Raw genomic sequence first — 20,736 nt, forward strand, 5'->3', positions numbered from 1 at the left:
TGCATAAATCATATTTTTAAACCAGTCAGAAAAGGTTAACAGCAGTCCTTCGGTTCAAACTCCTTTTTTAGGTGGAGCAACTCAAGGGACTGCTCCAAAGTCAGCTATTAATTAGTAGCAAGGCTAAGACAGGAATGTAAATGCTGTGACTTCCAGCTTGGAGGTCTTGTACTCCAGGTAATCTTGAGGCTGGGTTTGTATTCACAGCTCTAAACTCTCAGGGAAAGTGTTATTTTGATGATGGGAGTTTTTTTCCCCCTGAATATGGTGTGGTGAAGATGGGGGCAGAGCCTTGAAGTTTGAGGGCCCCGTGTCCTAGATTCGATAGTTGGAGTGAGGTTAGGTGGAATGCCCCTCAGAGCTAACTCTCAGGTATTTCATCCTCTGTAGGGTGATGGGAGGGCTTCCCTGGTGGCTCAGTTTTAAAGAACCCTCCTGCCAATGCAGGAGATGCAAGAGACGTGGGTTTGATCCCTGGGTTGGGAAGATCCCCCTGGAGAAGGAAATGGCACCCCCACACCATCATTCTTGCCTGGGAAATCCCATGGAGAGAGGATTCTGGTGGGCTACAGTCCATGAGGTCGCAAAGAGTCGGACACGACTTAGCGACTAAACAACAAAGGCAGTGGGAATCCTGGAGCAGGTTTCGAGAAGAAATGGGCCTGTGGTCATAGCTTGAGAGAGGAGCATGAAACAGTGAAAGGATGGAGGCTGTTGAGATTGGGCAAATCCCTGGGTTTGTCAGTGGGATGGCAGAGAGGATGCCTGGTTGTACTGTGGACTCACTAACTGTTGAAAGAATGAATATATTGATGGATCTGAAAGGTGCACATAGAAAGAAGGCGTAGAAGTAAGTTAGATATAATCCTGAGAACTCCAGGATGGTGTGTGAGCAGGAGAGCAGGCAAGCTCTTCTGGGTCTTGTGGTGGTGGTTGAGCAGATGGGAAAAGAACGAAGCACTCTGAACACAAAATAGTGATTTCATTGTTAGGCATCACAGCAAAACTAGAATTGTGTGGAAGCCAAGACCAGGAATAGAAGGGGTAGACTGCCCAGGAAAACTGTGGAGAAAAGGACAAGAGGATCTGTTTCTAGACTGGGGAGTAAGAGAAGAAAGGACGAAACCAAGGTCTGTGCCTAATCTTAAGTGCACACACAAGGTCTGTGCCTAACCTTGGTATCTAAACAGAATAGTCTCTGAATATAATTGATGCATATCAGAGGGTGGGCAACTGGTGATGCTGACCATTGAGGAAGGTTAGTTGAGGGAGGAAGATTTCCTAAGAGGCAGAAGAGAAGGCTGGAATTGAGCCAAGTGACTGAGTTCACCTCTCAAATGCAGATCTTTCTGTTTTCCACGGCAAGCCCGTTGAGTTGATGAGGGAACTGTCTCCAGCCCCTGACCTTCTGTCATGATCTCCAGACCATGGAGAGATTGAGAAGTGCCCCTTGAGTATCAGATCAAGGTAACGTCTGTTCCTTGTTTCCCCAGGCTGAGAAGAAAGCCAAGGTGATTGCAGTAATGAATGCTGTCGAAGAAAACCAGGGGTCCACCGAGTCTCAGAAGGTGGAGGAGGCCAGTCCTCCCGCTGTGCAGCAGCCCACCGACCCTGCGTCCCCCACAGTGGCCACCACACCTGAGCCCGTGGGCGCCGATGCCGGGGACAAGAATGCCACCAAAGCAGCTGACGATGAACCGGAGTACGAGGTGAGCCGCTGGCTTCTTCACCCGCCTCGTCCGGCTCCTTCTGTCCTGCTCTTTCTACCTGACCCCACGTCTCTTGGTCTCTCCAGTCTTGCTCTGTCCATTCCGATGGAGCTCCCTCCCGGCTGTCGTGACCCTCAGACGTCCAGGGCTGGGGTGCTGTGGGGGGAAGCAGGGTGGCAGGGCCTTGTGACCACCCTGTAATGACTTCTGCTCCTTGGGGCTCCAGGACGGCCGGGGCTTTGGCATTGGGGAGCTGGTGTGGGGGAAACTGCGGGGCTTCTCCTGGTGGCCAGGCCGCATTGTGTCTTGGTGGATGACGGGCCGGAGCCGAGCAGCGGAAGGCACTCGTTGGGTCATGTGGTTCGGAGACGGCAAGTTCTCAGTGGTGAGTCCGGGGTTCGGTGGTGGCCTGGGGGCTGGGGATGGGAAGGGGTCTTGGTCCCAGGGTCTCTGGTTTCGGCTGGGGGCGTGGTTGGAGTGGGATCATAGGAGAGGGAGCTGTGTTCATCCCCACTCTGCAAATGTGTGGTTGGAAAAGTCCCCAGAGGTAATTAGGTTGCACTTGGAGAGCTTGGCTGCCTTCCAGGAACCCTTTACCCGGAATGCCCTTCCACCTGCATCAGGTCCTCCCCGCACCTGGGGCTGGACTCTTCCTTTGCATTCTGTGATTACTTACTGGTGCACCTGGTCCTCTCGAGGGCAGAGGCGGGTCTTACTGTCCCCCCCACCCCACCACGCCCCCCCACCCCACCATGCCAGGCATGTGGTGGCTGCTCGATGAGCTTGGGAAGAGGTGCAAATGAGGCGGTTTGTGCTTCCAGGTGTGCGTGGAGAAGCTGATGCCGCTGAGCTCCTTCTGCAGTGCTTTCCACCAGGCCACCTACAACAAGCAGCCCATGTACCGCAAGGCCATCTATGAGGTCCTGCAGGTCAGTGCTCCTCCAAGGGGCTGGGCGGCGGGCGGCGGGCGGCGGGTGGGGGTGGGCTCCGTCTGGGGGCTGGAGCCCAGGGTTAGGCTTGGGCAGAGGGTCCACCTGTGAGGCCCTTTGGCCTCCTCTCCTCATTTGCCCCCTTTCTGCACCTTCTCCCGCCTCTTGCCTGAGCCCACCTTCACTACTCTCCTGACAGCCTCCCCCACACGTGTTGCCCCCAGGTGGCCAGCAGCCGAGCGGGGAAGCTGTTTCCAATGTGCCATGACAGCGACGAGAGCGACACTGCCAAGGCCGTGGAGGTGCAGAACAAACAGATGATCGAGTGGGCCCTGGGAGGGTTCCAGCCCTCTGGCCCCAAGGGCCTGGAGCCCCCAGAAGGTACATGCAGGTGCACCAGCAACTCCGCGCCTGGGCTGGGGGAGCCATGCTTGGAGGGGGGGCCTACAAGGTCTCCCTCCCATCACAGTGGCCTGTGGGAATGCTACCGTCCCCGTCTCCCTGGGGTCAGGGTAGGGTCAGGGCTGCTCTGGGACTCCAAATGACCTGTTCCCCATTGGCTTGCGGGCCCCAGAGTTGGGAGTAGGAACAAGTTAGGGACCAGGCTGCACCCCCTTGTTGTTGTAGGCAGATGTACAGGGGAGGGAGCTGGGGTTCCTTGTCAGCGGTAACCATGGTCTCCTCACCTGCTTCCCTGATCCAGAGGAGAAGAACCCCTACAAAGAAGTTTACACAGACATGTGGGTTGAACCCGAGGCAGCTGCCTATGCGCCGCCCCCACCAGCCAAAAAGCCCCGAAAGAGCACAACGGAGAAGCCTAAGGTCAAGGAGATCATTGATGAACGCACGAGAGGTAGTGGGCCTGGCTGTGGAGGGCGGGACCCCTGGAGGGCGTGGTGGGGTGAGGCCGGCATTCAGGGGGTGGGCGTGGCCCTCAAGGTCCCCTCTAATGCCGCGCTCTCCTCCCCTCCCAGAGCGGCTGGTGTACGAGGTACGGCAGAAGTGCCGGAACATCGAGGGTGAGTCCTGAGGGGCTGCTGGGTGTTGACTCTGGGAAGTCAGTTATCTGTTGTCTGTGGGCTGGGCATGAGGGCCCGTGGGGTGGACGTGAGGCCCACAGGTGGTGGCCGGCACAGAGCAGTAAGGTACCAGGGAACGTCCGCTGTCGTGGGCCAGGGGTACTTGGAGACGGCTCTGTCCTGTACCTGCCACCGCCTCCAGCCTGCTCGGCACACCCCTGCCTTCCCGGTGCTACAGTCTCCCTGTCAGTGGCAGGGGCCGGTCACTAGGGTTGTTGGTCAGAGAGCGGTGGCCTCGTTTGGACTTGCACGCGTGCTCAGTCGCTTTAGTCGTGTCCAGCTCCTTGCAACCCCTGGACTGTAGCCTGCCAGGTTCTTCTGTCCATGGGATCCTCCAGGCATGAATACTAGAGTGGTTGCCATGACCTCCTTCAGAGGATCTTCCCGACCCAAGAATTGAATCCGCATCTCCTGCATTGCAGGTGGATTCTTTACATGGGGCTTCCCTGGTGGCTCAGAGGGTAAAGCGTCTGCTTGCAATTCGGGAGACCGGGGTTCGATCCCTGAGTCAGGAAGATCCCCTGGAGAAGGAAATGGCAACCCACTCTAGTACTCTTATCTGGAAAATCCCATGGACAGAGGGGCCTGGAAGGCTACAGTCCATGGGGTTGCAAAGAGTCGGACATGACTGAGCAACTTCACTTACTTACTTAACGCTTTACACCTAAGCCACGGGGGAAGCCTGGATTTGAGCTTGGCCCTTTTACCTTTTCTCCACCTTGTCTCATCTGGTGGTCATTAGTGCCTCCCATGTCTGTCTCCCTTTGCCAAGTGATGGTGTGTCCAGTTTGGGGCCCTCAGGGCTGGGAAGGATGGGATCAGGGACCCACGCCCTAAGGACTGGCTGCTCAGGGACATCTCCAGAGTGACCCGGGGTCGGGCCTGTGCTCGCAGGCAGGCATTTGTCCTCATAGCCTGCCTTTCCTGAAAGGCGGCATCACTGCTCTGGGAGATGAGTAGGCTCCTGGGATGGGGCTGCATGGCCTCCCAGTTCCATGGGGCCCCTCCCAGACGCCTTCCTGCCTTCTTTTCTGGAGCCAGGCTTTGGCCCCAGGCGGGAGGGGGGCCCTTCAATGACACTCTGCTTCCGCTGCTCCCCAGACATCTGCATCTCTTGTGGGAGCCTCAACGTCACCTTGGAACACCCTCTCTTCATCGGAGGAATGTGCCAAAACTGCAAGGTAGGGCACGCCCAGCAGAGATGAGGCCCTAGGCTGATCACACCTCTTGGCCTCTGGGCTGTAGTACATGTGGTAGCTATAAGGGTGACTCTGAGGTTTGCTCTTGACGGCAGAGTCCTGATAAAATGGACCCTGGGGGTTCAAGTGTCTGACCTGCTGTTGCTTTTCCTGTGAGAGATCCTTGCCCTCCCTTCTAAGGCTTGGTTCTCGTCCTCAGATGCATGCTCACAGTGTCATAGTCACTAGTGTGAAGTGGGAGCAGGACACATCGTTGAGTTAGGGTTAGGGTGCCTCTCCCCGCTGCGTCCACTGCAGTGGGTGGGGAGACACGGCGTCCCTTTCCCAGATGTGTGGTCTGGGCGGAACCCTGACTGGATGGGTGGCAGGGTCGTGTCTCCAGGGCTGTGTGGAGGTTCCAAGGTGAGAGCCCGGAGGCTGGGTTTACCGCCTGCCTTTGCACTGGCTGGCCTGGGTGCTGCCCGTTGGTCTCTGAGTCTCCACGCTGCTCCCTAGAACTGCTTCCTGGAATGCGCGTACCAGTACGATGACGACGGCTATCAGTCCTACTGCACCATCTGCTGCGGGGGGCGCGAGGTGCTCATGTGTGGGAACAACAATTGCTGCAGGTGAGGCCCTGCCCCGAATGCGGTGCACTCCTTGCCCGGCACCTGGGCTTTCACTGCCCATCCTGCCCAGCGCTGCAGCCACAGCCACGCTCCATCCTGGCCTGGGGGTGAGCGTCCCCTTTGCTCCACTGTGCTTCCTTCCAGGTGCTTTTGCGTGGAGTGTGTGGATCTCTTGGTGGGGCCAGGGGCTGCACAGGCAGCCATCAAGGAAGACCCCTGGAACTGCTACATGTGCGGGCACAAGGGTACCTACGGGCTGCTGCGGCGGCGGGACGACTGGCCGTCTCGGCTCCAGATGTTCTTCGCCAACAACCATGACCAGGAATTCGTGAGTGCTGGGTGCTGGGTGCTGGGTGGAGGGCAGCTCTTTTCACCCCCACCTGCCAGAGCCAGAGGGCAGACTCTGCCAAAGCGAGAGCACTGGATTGAGGTCCTGAGCACTGTGTAGCCATGCCTGCACTGCCAGCCAGGAGTGTGGGGGTCTGGAGGGCCCAAGTGCTCACAATTGGCAGAGAGGCCTGCCCCAGGTGTGGGTCTGTGGTACATTCCTGGATACTCACCTGGCCTGTTGTGCTGGCTGCTAGGACCCTCCGAAGGTTTACCCACCTGTCCCAGCCGAGAAGAGGAAGCCCATCCGGGTGCTGTCTCTATTTGATGGAATCGCTACAGGTGAGAGTGGTTGGCATCTTGGTCCTAGGACATGGGAGCTGAACTCGGGGGACTGTGTGTATGTCACTCTGGCAAAACAGGGTGACAGTTAATATTACAGCTGTTAAAATGTTAGCCTAAGGACGAAACCCTCGTGTTGAAGAAGTTGAAAATAGGTGGTAAACCAGCATGTTCAGTGGGCATTCCCTTAAATGGGCAGGGCTAGGGGGCTCTTCAGCAGAAAATGGAGCAGTTGCTGGTCAGAGATTATTGAAGATTTTCACAAAACCTCAAAGGACAGACTTGGCGACCAAAGTAAAAACATAGGCAGTCCTGTTGTGCTTTGATTATAAGTCACAGTGAAAAACAAACTGTAAACAAAAGAGTCTAAAGAATATTTAAATTGCCCATAATCCTATAATTAGTGTTTTGGTATATGTCCTTTTACATTTTTAGATTTTAGATTTTTTCTGGGCTTGTATGTTTATATAATCATGTAGATATTAAAATGCATAGTGTTATATTTTGCCATTTCATTTATAGTGTTATGTATGAGTAGTTTTTCACATCAACCAATATAGGACTGTGTTATTTGTAAATGCTACATAGGATTCTGTGGAGTGAAAGTACCATAATTTAATGAACCCCTATTGGGTGGTTTACTTTTTTCCTGATTCTTCTGGGCAGTGCGGTAATAAACATTCTCATACATGCGTCTTTATATACTTAACGGTGTAGCCAGTTTTTAATTTCATGTGTTCTTAACCTGAGTCCTGACATCCACTCCTCTGCCCTGCCCCGAGGCTGAGGCTTTTCAGTCTTTAGGAAAGAACAGTCCTCCTCAGAACTTGTCCCAGGACCAGAGGAAGATGGGAAGGCTGGGCCCAGAGACCTTGGCCAGAGGGTGGGGCTGGTCCCCCGGACGGATGTGTGTCTTCTGTACCCAGCTCAGTGCTGTCGTGTCAACCTAGAGGAGTTCACGTACAGCTTTGGTTTCCCAGGCAAGAACCTGGAAGCCTCCTTAAGCAGCATCACACCCCAAGAGGCTGGGCAGGCTCCCTGTGGGGAGATCTGCTGGGAGCAGATCTGTTGGGAGCAATGAGGGATCATACAGGGTCTCCTGAAGCTCTCAGGGTCTGTTCCGAATGCTGGTCTGTTCCAGCCAGTTTGTGGAAGGGTCCTGGTCAGGAAGCATGAATACTGGTTAGCTCAGGAGGAAGTACATTCAATGAGACCACCCACTCTGCCTTGAAGACCCAAAAGAAGGGTTGGATCAGGCATGCGTGGTGCTCTGAGGTGGAGAGGGTGCCCGAGTGCTGGGGGCTCAAAGTGGCGGGAAGGCCATCCTGGGGGGCATGGAATGGGGTGGGCATCAGTGAAACCTTTTTGAGCAGGCGGCATTTACCTTGAGTGTTGTTGGATGGCTGAATTGCAGCTGTGATGTTAAGGGCCAAGGAAGGACACGTGTACAGAAATAGAAAAGGAAAGCCCACTCAAGATTCAGCTGCTGTTCTCCCCTGGTTCCGGAAAGCCCTGGAATGTCCTGCCTGGAATGTTTTCTGAATAGATCCAATTAGGCATGAGACAGCCTCAACGGTAACAGCCTCAGTGTCTTTGTTACTGATAATTCCAGTTGGACCCGGAAGTTTCTGGGCAGGGTGGGGCTTGGGCCTGACTCTGACCCATGGGTCCGGCTTGGCTCAAGGACCCCCTGCGAAGACCAGGGTGCCAGGCAGGTGGCCCAGTGACTCTGCTTTTTGCTGGCTGGTACAGGGCTTCTGGTGCTGAAGGACTTGGGCATTCAGGTGGACCGCTACATCGCTTCCGAGGTGTGTGAGGACTCCATCACGGTGGGCATGGTGCGGCACCAGGGGAAGATCATGTACGTCGGGGACGTCCGCAGCGTTACACAGAAGCATGTACGTCAGCGCCGCAGTCCGCCCCTTTCTCCACGGCACTCAGCTCCTGGGCCCGCCCCTCTACGTCACTCAGCCCCTGGGCCCGCCCCTCTACGTCACTCAGCCCCTGGGCCCGCCCCTTTCTCCACGTCACTCAGCTCCTGGGCCCACCCCCTTTTCAAGTCACTCAGCTCCTGGGCCGGCGCCCACTGCTCTCGTCTTCCTCACCCTGCTTGAACTCACTCCCTCCTCCTCTTCCATCTCCCTCTTCTGTCTCAAGAGGCTGGGCAGGTTCTGCTGGGACTTGGGGGGCCAGGCCTTTAGGGTTGGGCTCCTGCCTGGCTGGTTTCTGGGCCCCTTTGAGTGAAGCGTTGTGGGGTCCAGTAGGTTCCCATCCTCCTGGGACTGCTAGCCACAGTTTCACCAGCCTGCATTTTGTCGCGGTAGTGGGGTCTGGTGGGGTCCTCTCTGAGTGGCCCCCTTGCCTTTCCAGGTAAACATGTAGACCTTCAATCCCAGGCCCTGAAGGGCATTGGAAGGGTTCAGAGGGCACAGGGCCCCTTTCATTTGGCACAGCCCAGACTACTGTCCCTGCGTGGCTGTTTTCCATGCTGGCCTCCTAGATGTCCAGTTGAGTCCCTTCACTTTACTATCTGGAAAACTGGGCCCAGAGAGCCTCGCTGACTTGCCCATGGCTGGAAAGAGAGTGTGTATGTGTGTGTAGACAGCATACAAAGCATCTGGGTCTCTTCTCTCCCAAGCGAAGTACTTTTTTTTGCCAACTTCACAGATCATTTCTCTTCCTTTCCGCCTCTGTCCCCGGACATCAGGCCCATCACATTACCTTTATCCTCCCAGATCCAGGAGTGGGGCCCGTTCGATCTGGTGATTGGGGGCAGTCCCTGCAATGATCTCTCCATCGTCAACCCTGCCCGCAAGGGACTCTACGGTAGGTGCCTCATCGCCCCTCCGCCTCCTGAGCTGGCGCTTCCGCACATCGGTTTCCTCTTTGGATATTTCTGCCCTGGGACGGCTACTCCCAACGACCCTGCCCTCCCCGTGCCCGAGCCACACCACTGTCTCCTGCAGACAGCCCCAGCTGATGGCTTTCTCTTCCGACCTCTCAGAGGGCACTGGCCGGCTCTTCTTTGAGTTCTACCGCCTCCTGCATGATGCGCGGCCCAAGGAGGGAGATGACCGCCCCTTCTTCTGGCTCTTTGAGAATGTGGTGGCCATGGGCGTTAGTGACAAGAGGGACATCTCGCGATTTCTCGAGGTATAGCCAGCACCCTTGGTTTGGCCAGCTCACTAATGGCTTCTACCTTGGACTGCTGCTTTATCCCTATCTCATCTGCATTGTGGAGCTGGGGACTGGGAACTTCTGCTTTGCAAGGGGCCTGTTGGGAAGCTCTGGGCTTCCTGAGTAGGCGAGGAGGAAGCCCACACCTGATAGAACCTGTGGTCTCACTCTTAAGAGGTGGTATGTCAGTGTGGCCTCAGCTCTTGGAGGACCTGACTGTCATAAACAAGGTGGAGTGCCAGACTTGGCTTGGAGGTCTGTGTGGTGTTTCCCTGGGGGAACCTTTTGAGATGCCAGAATCAATTTTCCCAACCAGGATGGTTTGTCCTCACTCCTAGCCTCCATAATGGGTGCTTTACGCCACCTGGGGAGAAAACATGGTTTATCTCAGTTTTTACTTCACGTAATGTGCGTCCCAACTTGACTGAGCCCAGTTTGGGCCTGTGCAGAGGGTTTCTGGGCTAGAGCCCTTCTCTGGCTGAGCAGTCTATATGCCCACGTCTTGGGTTCAGACCCCTCAAGCTGGTGTTGACTCTGTCGGAGCAGGCGTCTGCTGCTCACTATCAGGACATGCAGTAAAGACTTCCACACTTGTTGGAATGTTCTTTCCTGAAGCCTCCGGGTTAGCTTTAGCTGTGTGGTCCAACGAGGTGGACTTCCACCACATGTAGCGTTTAAACTGATGTTAAGATTCCCCAGTCGCCCCAGCCTCCTCAAGTACCCAGCCATCAGCACCTGGTAGGCTAGTGGCTACTATGTGGAACAGTGCAGATAGAATATCTCCATCTTGGCAGTGTGGACCATGTGCGGGTCTAGAATGTTCCCATGGGAGCATGTGGAATGTAGCTGAGTTTGATTCTGGCTTTTCCAGGGAGCTTCAGGCTGTCACAGTGTGGCCTCCTGAGAGAGAAGTGAGAGCCTTTGAGGCTCTAAACTAACAACTTTCCTGGCCCGCTATAATATTCATCTTTCTCTTTTGTTTTATAGTCCAACCCTGTGATGATTGATGCCAAAGAAGTGTCAGCTGCGCACAGGGCCCGCTACTTCTGGGGGAACCTTCCTGGTATGAACAGGTTGGTGAGAGCTCCATGCCCAGGTGGCCGCGGGTGGGTGTCTGCAGGCAGGATGATGGCGCAAGGAAGGGGTGGCCAGCCTCCCCTGCAGACCAGCTTGCTGCTCTGCCGAGTTTTTCTTTGTCTTTCCTTTTCCTTGAGGAAGAAGGGGAGTCAGGGTGTAGAAAATAACTTGGCTAAGAATCGAAAAACTAGTGGTCTCTGATAGGACCTTTAAAAAGCACACTCTTGACACAGAAGACCATATATTGTGCTGCTCAGTTACAGGGTTGGTTCTCCTGTACTGGTGATGTGTTGAGAGTCAGCTAGTCCTTAGTTTCCTGAGGTAAAGCCATGGAGGATGTGTTTGGGAATAGGAAAGAGTGGTGCCCGCCGCTGGGCCATACTGGCTCTGGAGGCAGCATCTTGCAACAGCAGGCACCACACAGCTTAGAGCATCCTCCTCCACTTACTGGTCACACACATCGTCAGCATCAAGTCCTTTTTTGGGAAGATGCCCTTTGTGTAGGTTGCACAGAGATGTTAATGTCCCGGAATGAAGAAAACTTCATTTCTTCAGTGTAATAGTCATATTATAAAAATTTATGGCCTATGAGAAGAGACCACCAGGTTTCTCCCCTGGTAAAGCATCTGCCTCCAACGCGGGAGACCCAGGTTCAATCTCTGGGTTGGGAAGATCCTCTGGAGAAGGAAATGGCAACCCACTCCAGTATTCTTGCCTGGAAAATCCATGAACGGAGGATCCTGGCAGGCTACAGTCCATGGGGTTGCAAAGAGTCGGACACGACTGAGCCAACTTCACTCACTTTATGAGGAGAAAAGAATTCTGGTTGAGAGTCAACAGTTTAGAAGCAGAGGGAGACTCCCCCAATCGCGATAATATATTACAAAGAGAAGTATTTTCCAGAATGTTTTAAGTTTGGTTTTTTTAAGTTATTTTAATTGGAGGATAATCACACTATTGTGATTTTTGCCATCAGCATGAATCGGCCATAGGCTTACATGTGTCCCCTCCCTTCCGAACCGCCTCCCAGCCCCACCCCAAGTGTGGATTTAAATCTCCATGGTTTCCTTATCAATTAGATGAACCATTTAACCTGACCTCAGTCATCTACTATGCCTCTCTGCCAATAGCAGGAGGTTTTAGGAACTTCCCAGTCTCAGACCTGTTTGGCAAAGCTCCTGTCTTTCTTGAGGGCTTGTGGCTCGGAAGGAGGTGGGTCAGTGGGCACCTGACCTAAAAACTGTCTTTGTGTCGCCCTAATCTTCCCAGGATGTCTGTGCATATTGGATAGGGTGGATTGGCTTATGTAGTCTAGTATTTTTATAGAGCCACTAAGTGATTATCTCCTGACAGACCTTGGACCTGTGGGGTTTTTCTTACCTGCTTCTTCCAAGCCTAAAATTTTAGAACTCTGAGCTTCCAGGAGGAGCGGAGGTACTGCAGGGGACAAAGTACAAGCACAAAGGGACAAAGTACAGAGTGTGTGTGTGTGTGTGTGTGTGTGTGTGTGTGTATATATGCACATGTGCACATAAACAGAGGGGAGTTTGGAGGTGCAGTTTGACTGTGGGTCCTGCGTGGGCGTCCTGGGTGGTGGACCACTATGTGAAACCTTTAGTAAGTAATCCTAAATGTCAGAAAAGGCCGTCACCTAAAGTGATAACTTAGTGATCTGGTCTGCCTTCTGAGAAGTGACACGTTTAGTGTCACAGAATTTTAGTCTTCTGGGGACCGTGCAGAATTTAAGTTCTTGTTAACTGTACATGTAAGTACAGTTTGAGTGTCATCTACCGTACACACCTGTAACCATCACCATAGTCGAAATACAGAACATTCTGTCATGCCAAAGCTTGCTTCGTGATGAGTACTTTTCAGATACAGTCTTTAGGGAACAGAGTTAAAAATAATTGGATGTTTCCCCTTCTTGGCAGGCAGGCGTTATCTGTTTATTTGTAGTTTGGGACCACTTTTGAGTTTACCTTAAAGGATTTGGTGCTTGATGGCCCTGTGTCTATGAGTGGCCACAGTGTTTGTACCTGTGTTTGGGGGAGTTTGATGGGGGTTCTTTACTTCTCCATGTGAATCAGATGGCTGCTGGGTCAGTGCCGAGAGTGCATCCCTGCCATTCTCCTGGTTTCGGTCGTTACCCTCTCTCTCCTGCCTCCTAGGCCATTGGCATCCACTGTGAATGATAAGCTGGAGCTGCAGGAGTGTCTGGAGCACGGCCGAATAGCCAAGGTTAGCCCCAGCATCAAAGCCCTCTGCTAGGGGTAAGGAGAAGGGCAGGATGCGCTGGAGCGGCACCAGGGCTGTGTGCTGCCTGCGGAGGATGCAACTCGGGGTTGCAGTTGGCCAGAGGGGGAGGGTCCGGAGGAAAGCCTGAAGGGCAGGGGAAGATGTTGGAATCCTTGCTGCTTGCAACCGTTGCTTGCTGAGCGTCGCCCCGCTGGTCCCATGGGAGGCAGACGCTAAGGAGTCTTGGCCAAGATTCCTGGGCTTTTGAATTACCAGGCCAGAATCCTCATTGCCTGAGCCTTCAGAGCAGATTCTCCTATGATGTGGCAGTTCCATTTCTCTCTGGAGAAATCTCCTTGGACTGCTGGCACCCCAGGGGTGTCTTTGCACCCCTGGGTAATTTGGCATCCTTTTGCCTATAAATCATTACTCCTGGGAAGAAAAACAGTTCTTAGAAGACTTGGGAAGGATGGTGACTCAAGCTGCTGTCTCTCTAGTCCTTGGCCAGCAGGATTGGAGTGAGGACGGCTGGGTGCCCTCTGTGTAGGAGGAAGAGCAGGGCAACCCTGGCCCCTGATGGAGCAGGCCTTGTAGGCTTTGGACGTGGCAGTCGCTGTCAGCTGCGGATGAGTGCTCATCTCCCGTTTCCTCTCCCATCTTCTAGTTCAGCAAAGTGAGGACCATTACTACTAGGTCGAACTCCATAAAGCAGGGCAAAGACCAGCATTTCCCCGTCTTCATGAATGAGAAAGAGGACATCTTATGGTGCACTGAAATGGAAAGGTACCCACTCTTTGTGCTGGTGGGGGGTGGGATCCCGGCCTCTGTGCCAGGCTCAGATCCCCTGCAGACATAGTGTGAGCAGTGGGTTTATTTTCCCAGGCATTTCCCAACATGGCTGATGCCTGGGGAAGTCTCTGGATTGTGAGGCTGGGCTAAACTAGGGGGCATCTAGGAATCTGTTCCTGGTGCCTTGGCTCCCAGCAGTCCTGCTCAACTCCAAGGAGACACTGCAGCTGCAGAAGCTTCCCTGCTCCACGCCGCTCACGTTGGGTTCTTTGTAGACCAAGACAGCATGGGAGCAGATGGGCCTTACAGCCTCAGTGCCCTCATTTGTGCAGACTGGACTCGAGTCCTCATTCTTGGGGTAACTGCGATTTAGCCAAACAAAGAGACACTTAACACACAACCAGAGCAAGCAGAAGCTCCTGACGTCAGGCATGAGTTGGGAGCCTTTGCAGAGTTTTCCCTCCTCTAGGGGTGGGGTTGGGAAGATACAGGGGTGTATATTTATTACAGACTTGAGATGCCCACTGTGGATCTCAGTCTCAGGTGAAGCGTGTCCTGGATGTGCTTTTCACAAACACTGACTTTGTTTCTGGGCTTCCTGTGTGGGTCAGCGGTAAAGAGTCCACCTGCCAACGCAGGAAACAAGCGGGTGACGCAGGTTTGATCCCTGAGTTGGGTTGATCCCCTGAAGGAGGAAATGGCCACCCCCTCTGGTATTCTTGCCTATAAAATCCCATAGACAGAGGAGTCTGGTGAGCTATATAGTCCATGGGATTTGCAGAGTCAGGCACGACTGAGCACACACATGTTTGTTTCTACTGTGTGGTAAATCTCTCAGCAGTCATCACCTTAACTTGCCTTTGGACCCACAGAAAGTAGCCAGGCGCCTGAGACTCGAATTGGCTATCACAGACACAGGATCGTCCCAGGCCGGCGCTGACCCCTGCCCCTCTCTGCCTTTTCTCCCCAGGGTGTTTGGCTTCCCTGTCCACTATACCGACGTCTCCAACATGAGCCGCTTGGCGAGGCAGAGACTGCTGGGCCGGTCGTGGAGCGTGCCGGTCATCCGCCACCTCTTCGCTCCGCTGAAGGAATATTTTGCTTGTGTGTAAGGGACGTGAGGGCAAATCGAGGTAGTGACACAAGGTTAAACAGACAAACAAAAAACGCAAAACACAACAAAACACCAACAACGTGAGGATGGAGAGAAGTATCAGCACCCAGAAGAGAAAAAGGAATTTAAACAAAACAAACCCCGCAGAGGCGGAAATTCCCGAGGGCTTTGCCTTGCAAAAAGGGTTGGACATCATCTCCTGATTTTTCGATGTTAATCTTCAGTCCTATTTAAAAACAAAACCAAGCTCCCTCCCTACCCCCACTACCCCCTTTTTTTCTGGTCAAACCTTTGTTTTCTACTCTTTTCAGAGGGGTTTTCTGTTTGTTTGGGTTTTTGTTTCTTGCTGTGACTGAAACAAGAGGGTTTATTGCAGCAAAAAAAAAAAAAAAAAAATCAGTAACAAAAAATAGTAACCATACCTTGCAGAGGAAAGATGGGAGAGAAGGAAAAAAAGAAAATTCTATAGAAATCTATATATTGGATTTTTTTTTTTTTTTTTTTTTTTTTACTATATATCTTTTTTTTGTTGTTGTCTCTAGCCTGATCAGATAGGAGCACAAGCAGGGGACAGAAAACAGACACTCAGGAGGCAGAGGCCCCTCCCAGCCACTGAGCTGTCTTGCCAGCACCATTCCTGGTCATGCAGATCACAACCCAACTAGCAGCAGAGAGACGAGAACACCACACAAGACCCTTTTATACAGTATTCAGGTGCCTACCACACAGGAAACCTTGAAGAAAATCAGTTTCTAGAAGCCGCTGTTACCTCTTGTTTACAGTTTATATATATATGATAGAAATGAGATATATATATAAAAGGTACTGTTAACTACTGTACAACCCGACTTCATAATGGTGCTTTACAACAGCGAGATGAGTAAAAACATCAGCTTCCACGTTGCCTTATGTGCAAAGGGTTTTAACCAAGGATGGAGAAAGGGAGACAGCTCGGAGGTGAATCGTTTCCGTGGTGGGGTTTTTGATTTCCCCTTGGTGTTTAACAAGGTGTGAAGGAGAATTTGGGAACAGCGTTCTCCCGCTTCTCCCTGCCAAAAAAGGGGGGTGAGATTCGGTGGTCGGGACCGTGGAAAGCTGAGAGTGGGATCCATCCAGGCTCACGCAATAACCTTTTGATTTTTTTCGAAAAGGAGACTCCCTCGGCAAGATGGCAGGATGAGGGGTCTTCATTCCCAATTTCTCACATTAGCCGATTTGAGGGCTCCTTGCGGTGGGATCAGAAAAAAAATCCAGAGTGCGGGCAAGTGAGTTCAGACCCCACCTGGAGCAAATAAAAAAACATACAAAACGTACTGGTGCTCTCCTGTCTAAGTCGCTTTTTGTGTGTTCTTTTATGAGGCCCCCGCCATCCACCCTCTGTGCACAAGGCGGCTTCCAGCCCCTGGAATGTGATGTTTTTGGTCATCTCCAAAGGCTGCAGTTTTATACTGGGAGGCTGATGACACCTTTTGTTATAATTATTCTTATGGTTCTGGTTATAATTATGTTTGTTTTCAGATTTTCTTTTAAGAAAACAAAAACCCAACCCCCCCTCCCTTTAGGTTTCAAACCAAGGTGCGGGGAGCAGGGTGCTTTGAAGTCAGTGGTGGCCCTGGTGCCCTGGCTCCCCACCCCTCGGGCCAGGTGGGCCACCAGGCATGGTGGGCAACAGCTGCGCGGCCGGGGGGGTGTCCCTGAGGCCGGCCTTCCGGGCGTGTCCCTCTTCTCTTCTGCTTCCCTCCTCTCGAGTCACGTGTGTCAGGGCTGGAGGGAGGACCAGGCCCCTCTCTCCTCGCGTGTGTGATCGGAGTGGTGTGTATTTTTTTTCTAGTACTTGGTCTGATGAAAGCTGTGCTCTTACCTCGAGTCGGCAGCACCTGGAGCCCCAAGTGCACGACACTTGGTTCCGCTTCCCACCGAGGCAGGCGGCCTGGCGTTGGCGGTAGGCAGGGATGGCGTGGGTGGCTCCAGGGTGAGGGCCCAACGGGCAGACGCCTGCCTGAATAGATGGGGTGTAGATATGTGGCATATAGAGATATATATTTTATAATGGGAGGGGGGAATGGCACCTCCTGGGACTGGCAGGCTGGGAGGTGTGCTGTCAAGCACATGGTCCCATGTTCGCATCCCTAGAAAGATAGGGCCTATGCTGATAGGCGCTATATAAATACATAGATAGGGTCATGTATAAGAAATACTATGTCGTGGGGAGTGGGGGAAGGAGGCTCAGAAGGCTGAGTCTCGGGCCCCACTGCAGACAAGCCCCACACCAATCAATCAGTCCCACACGCACACACAGGAACATGTTTCTATACCGATGCATAACAAATGCACGTGCACACACACACACACACACACAGCCAGGGAGCTCCCAGTGCTCTTCTCCCCAGGATTCAGGACTTTGCGGAGTCGGCCCTGCAGCTCTTTACCTCTGTTGCCCTGTTTGCAGGTAGACTGTCAATCCCAGAAGTTGCTAGGTGCTGAAGACAGGAAAAGGAGGAGGTTTTCTTTTAGCAGGTGCTCTCCTCTAGCAGGTAGCGTTCTATCTCTTTTGCCCCTGGTGATGTCAAAAGATTCTTCTGTTAGCAACCTGTGACACTGACCTGCAACCCTAGGCACCAGTCAAGTCAGCCCTCAGCTCCCCCTACCTATTCTCCCCCGTCCAAAATGAATCTGACGTCCAGGGCTGTCTTGGCCAGGGGGCTTCCATTGGAAAGAAATGGGACAGCAAACCTCATCTTTGGAATAAAGCAAATTAGTAATTGGTTAAAAAAAAAAATTAACCAAGCTTTGAATCCCTGCTCATTGCTCAGAAGTAAGCTCACAGCTGGTGGCCATGGTCTCCCACTCCTTTTAGGGGGTGCTTAGTCCCACACCCCAAGCTACTCATTTCCTTATCAGATTGGTTTTTAAGATCATACCCAGTTGCTTCCTGCCAGCTCTGTGCCATGATGGCAGGTGGTGACGGTGGGCTCCCCCGGGGCTGGAGCAGCTGGTTGGGGGGGGTTCCCTCTGCCCCTCCCTCGTTGGAGTCTGTACCCAACTGTGGTGCTCACCCTGCCCCCCTCCTCCAGCCAGGTTCCATCTTCCCGGCCCGGAGCCCACCAGCACGACTCTGGAGGGCGGGGGAGGAGGGCTGCGCAGACAGTCCAAGGTGCTCCCTCCCCTGGTGGCGGCCGGGGCTAAGGTCTTCCCAGCCCGTGTCAGGACTGTCTCTTCCTTTGTGGTCCTTCTGGTTCTCCTAGGCCATGTGGCTGCTGCTGTGTGCAGGAGTTTGCTTTTCCCAGTGGCCCAAGTTCCATCCAGGGAGCTTGCATGGGGAAGAAACTTGGTAGCCAAGGATGTGGCAAGCCTTGAGGGGTCAGCATGGGCCAGCCAGCTTGCTTGTTGTGGCTGATCCTTGTTCCTCCTGGTCTGGCAACCTGACTTGGCCAGAGGCCCCCTTGCAGGGATGAGCATTAACAATCGCCAGCTTTTCTTCCAGCCACACCCGGGGGCTTGGTCCCACAGTAGAACTTGGCAGGTCCCAAGGGGACCTTGGGAATGTGCCAACTTGGCCAGGCTGGGGTGCTCTTCACAATCTCCTTCCAACCCCTGGGGTGCCTCTGGGGATACCTTCTAAAGGAGAGCTGTGCTTGGACAGGCCTAGTCAAGGTTGTGCGTGGATTAAGGTGGGGGATCATTGGTAGAGGCTGTGCAGTGGGAGAAACCAGGAAGGCCTTTGGAAAATTCTGGAGCATGTTCTTGGTGGAGTTTTGTTTCTCTTGAGCAGGCTCATTTACAAATTCCTGGAAATGGGGGTTTCCAGGGACTTAGGGTGGTACCCCCTACTTACTGCAGGTGCCAAGTGGAGTGTGGTGCCAAAGAGATCCGTGGCTCTGGGCTGGGGGAACTGGCCGAGGTCACAGAGCTGGGGGTTGCCTGCCCAAGGAGGAAGCTGGTCCTCGGCCATAAGCTGCTGTACTCTGGGGGCCTCGAGCTGGTTGGTGCTGACCTCCTTCCCTGGGGACCAGCCGAAGCACGTAGGCTGGGGAGCCAGGGGTGAAGGCTGATGGGGTCTTGTAGTCAGTGGACAGCCACCCGGGTGTGCCACTGTCCGTTTTTCTTTCTAGACCTCAGAATCTTTCTGCTGTTGAACATTCTAGAAATACTTCCCAAAAGAGTACAGGGGGCCACTTTGCTTTTGAGATGGGCCTGGGAGAGGTTGGCTGGCGAAGGTGCCTGTGTGGGTTTTTGATGAGTTTGTAGGATGCGGATTGGGACAGGCCGACCCAGCAGGAAGGAAGGCTAGTGGACATTGAACTAGTCTCCCCCTACTTCCCGAGCAATTGGCAATTCTGGGGAAACCTCAATGGGAATAGCTCACCATCTCCAGCACAGGATGGTGTACAACAGGAACAAGGAAAGGATTCTTTCAGCAGTGCCATCCAGGGAGCAGTCTTAGTCTTCATCTCACTGATGACATAAGATATATATAAAGTGGGTCTCGGAGGCGGTTTTGAATTCCTGTTGTCCTGCCTGGTGCAGAGATGCTGTGGCAAGGGTGTCTTTAAGAGGTGTCATTTTCAGGGAACTTGCAGGGTTAGGGCCATGCGACCTGCCTGGCACCGCGATCGGATCTGACGAGAGCTGGTTGTTACTTGTGGTGGTGGTGAGAACTGGGTTTCTAGCCAGGCCCTGTTTTGATCCTGGGAGATGAGGAATCTGAATTTGTCATCAGGCAGGGTCTAGTCTGGACGCTTCCAGCACTTGTGGTCAGAGATGACACTGGAGTTGTCCTGCTCTCTTTTCCTCCACCTTTGGAGGGATGGCGTGGAGCTGGAATGCCCCCTCCCCCCCCCCCCCGCCCCCGACCCCGGCTATTCCCTGCTGGGGCAAGGATTAGCTACAAGTGTTTGGAGGATCTAAGAGGAAAGAGGATAGGTTTATATCAAGAATGGACTCCACTGTTCTAGCAGAAGCTCTTGGATCTTTACGTTTTGGTAAAGGAAGGCTGGGGTCTTTAGGATGTGAGGTCAGCCCCTCTTGCACTGTGTGTTCCAGAGACCCGGCTGAGCGGGCCTTTGGTTGGCCACCTCCTGTTCACCGCTGGCCCTCGACAGTGGAGTCCAGGGGAGAGGGACAGACAAGCAGGTCAGAAGCAGTGAGGACAAGGATGGAAGGTCCTTGGCTGGTCATGACTGGCGGAAATTGCCCTGGCGGAAGCCCCCAGACTCCTGTAACTCCCCTAACTGGAAAACTCCCCCGAGGGGCATGGGAGGGTGGCTTTCTCAACCTCCAGTCTCATGGCCTCCAGCCCTGGGCCTGAGAACATGAGCAGGGATCCGAAAGCGTCACCTGAGTCCCATTTCACTTCACAGACTGATTTGGTAGCACAGCCCTAGAATCCAACCAACCACAAAAATACCGAAATTCCTTAGAATACGCAGAGGGAGGAGGTGACTCAACAAGGTGCTAAAACATTTTATTAAAAATATATATTGTTAAATTAAGTCTGCTGTCTGGACAATGACTGTTTGTTTTGTTTTCTTGTAGTGGAGTTTAAAAGAGACTATTATTTTACTCTGATATATTATTATTAAAAAGGCATTTTAACTTTGTACTTGAAAACTAAATGAACGATTTCATGTGTTTTAGCTGAGGCATTGAAGTAGCGGGTGCTTACTTATTTGTGGGAAATCATGTATTCATACTGAAGAATAAACTCCGTAGCTGATTTGGTAATAACTTTTACTGTTACAGACGATTTCGCTTTGACCCCGGCGGGAGAACACTTTGACTGCACATTCCACGCAGCTAAATGCAGGACTTACTCCCCGACCCTTCCCTTCCCGGCCCTCTTTCCTTTTTCTTCAGTTCCTCTTCTGACTCTTTGTTGTTGTTGTTGTTGTTTTTTTTTCTTCCTGGTTCCAGCATCCTTTCACCACTGTATTTTTTTTTTTTTTAGGGTTGCTTCTCTATTTATTGACAATAATAATGTACATTTCACAGTCTGGTTCTGGGACATCGGGGAGGGGGTGTGAGAAGGCCCAGCGTGGGTCCCCACCACCACGCCCCCATGTCCTGTTGTATCTCTGTGTAAGTGATGCTCGTGACATAGCTGTTATGAAATAATTATAAAGAGGTCAGTGCGTACAGCAGATGTAGAAAG

General features: G+C 53.0%; 1 protein-coding gene across 3 annotated transcripts in view; it reads left to right on the top strand.

The window, feature by feature from the left end:
* DNMT3A (DNA methyltransferase 3 alpha) overlaps positions 1 to 14,995 on the top strand; it is a 43,691-nt gene extending 28,696 nt beyond the window's left edge. For 2 of the 3 annotated variants that reach the window (XM_040224491.1, XM_040224492.1), the window contains exons 2-18: positions 1,494 to 1,709; positions 1,936 to 2,094; positions 2,531 to 2,638; positions 2,863 to 3,019; positions 3,342 to 3,491; positions 3,613 to 3,657; positions 4,819 to 4,898; positions 5,412 to 5,524; positions 5,669 to 5,852; positions 6,109 to 6,193; positions 7,946 to 8,091; positions 8,929 to 9,019; positions 9,198 to 9,346; positions 10,358 to 10,443; positions 12,616 to 12,685; positions 13,347 to 13,465; positions 14,442 to 14,995. In XM_040224491.1, the coding sequence (XP_040080425.1) occupies positions 1,524 to 1,709; positions 1,936 to 2,094; positions 2,531 to 2,638; positions 2,863 to 3,019; positions 3,342 to 3,491; positions 3,613 to 3,657; positions 4,819 to 4,898; positions 5,412 to 5,524; positions 5,669 to 5,852; positions 6,109 to 6,193; positions 7,946 to 8,091; positions 8,929 to 9,019; positions 9,198 to 9,346; positions 10,358 to 10,443; positions 12,616 to 12,685; positions 13,347 to 13,465; positions 14,442 to 14,583 (2,070 nt within the window). In that variant the 5' untranslated portion in view covers positions 1,494 to 1,523 and the 3' untranslated portion in view covers positions 14,584 to 14,995. Of the gene's footprint in view, positions 1 to 1,493; positions 2,095 to 2,530; positions 2,639 to 2,862; positions 3,020 to 3,341; positions 3,492 to 3,612; positions 3,658 to 4,818; positions 4,899 to 5,411; positions 5,525 to 5,668; positions 5,853 to 6,108; positions 6,194 to 7,945; positions 8,092 to 8,928; positions 9,020 to 9,197; positions 9,347 to 10,357; positions 10,444 to 12,615; positions 12,686 to 13,346; positions 13,466 to 14,441 lie in introns of all 3 variants that reach the window. The other variant, XM_040224493.1, reaches the window with a different exon arrangement.
* The last annotated feature ends 5,741 nt before the right edge of the window (positions 14,996 to 20,736 follow it).

The sequence above is a fragment of the Oryx dammah genome, unplaced genomic scaffold (genome assembly GCF_014754425.2).
Source record: "Oryx dammah isolate SB20612 unplaced genomic scaffold, SCBI_Odam_1.1 HiC_scaffold_25, whole genome shotgun sequence".
NCBI classification, from domain to species: Eukaryota; Metazoa; Chordata; class Mammalia; order Artiodactyla; family Bovidae; genus Oryx; species Oryx dammah.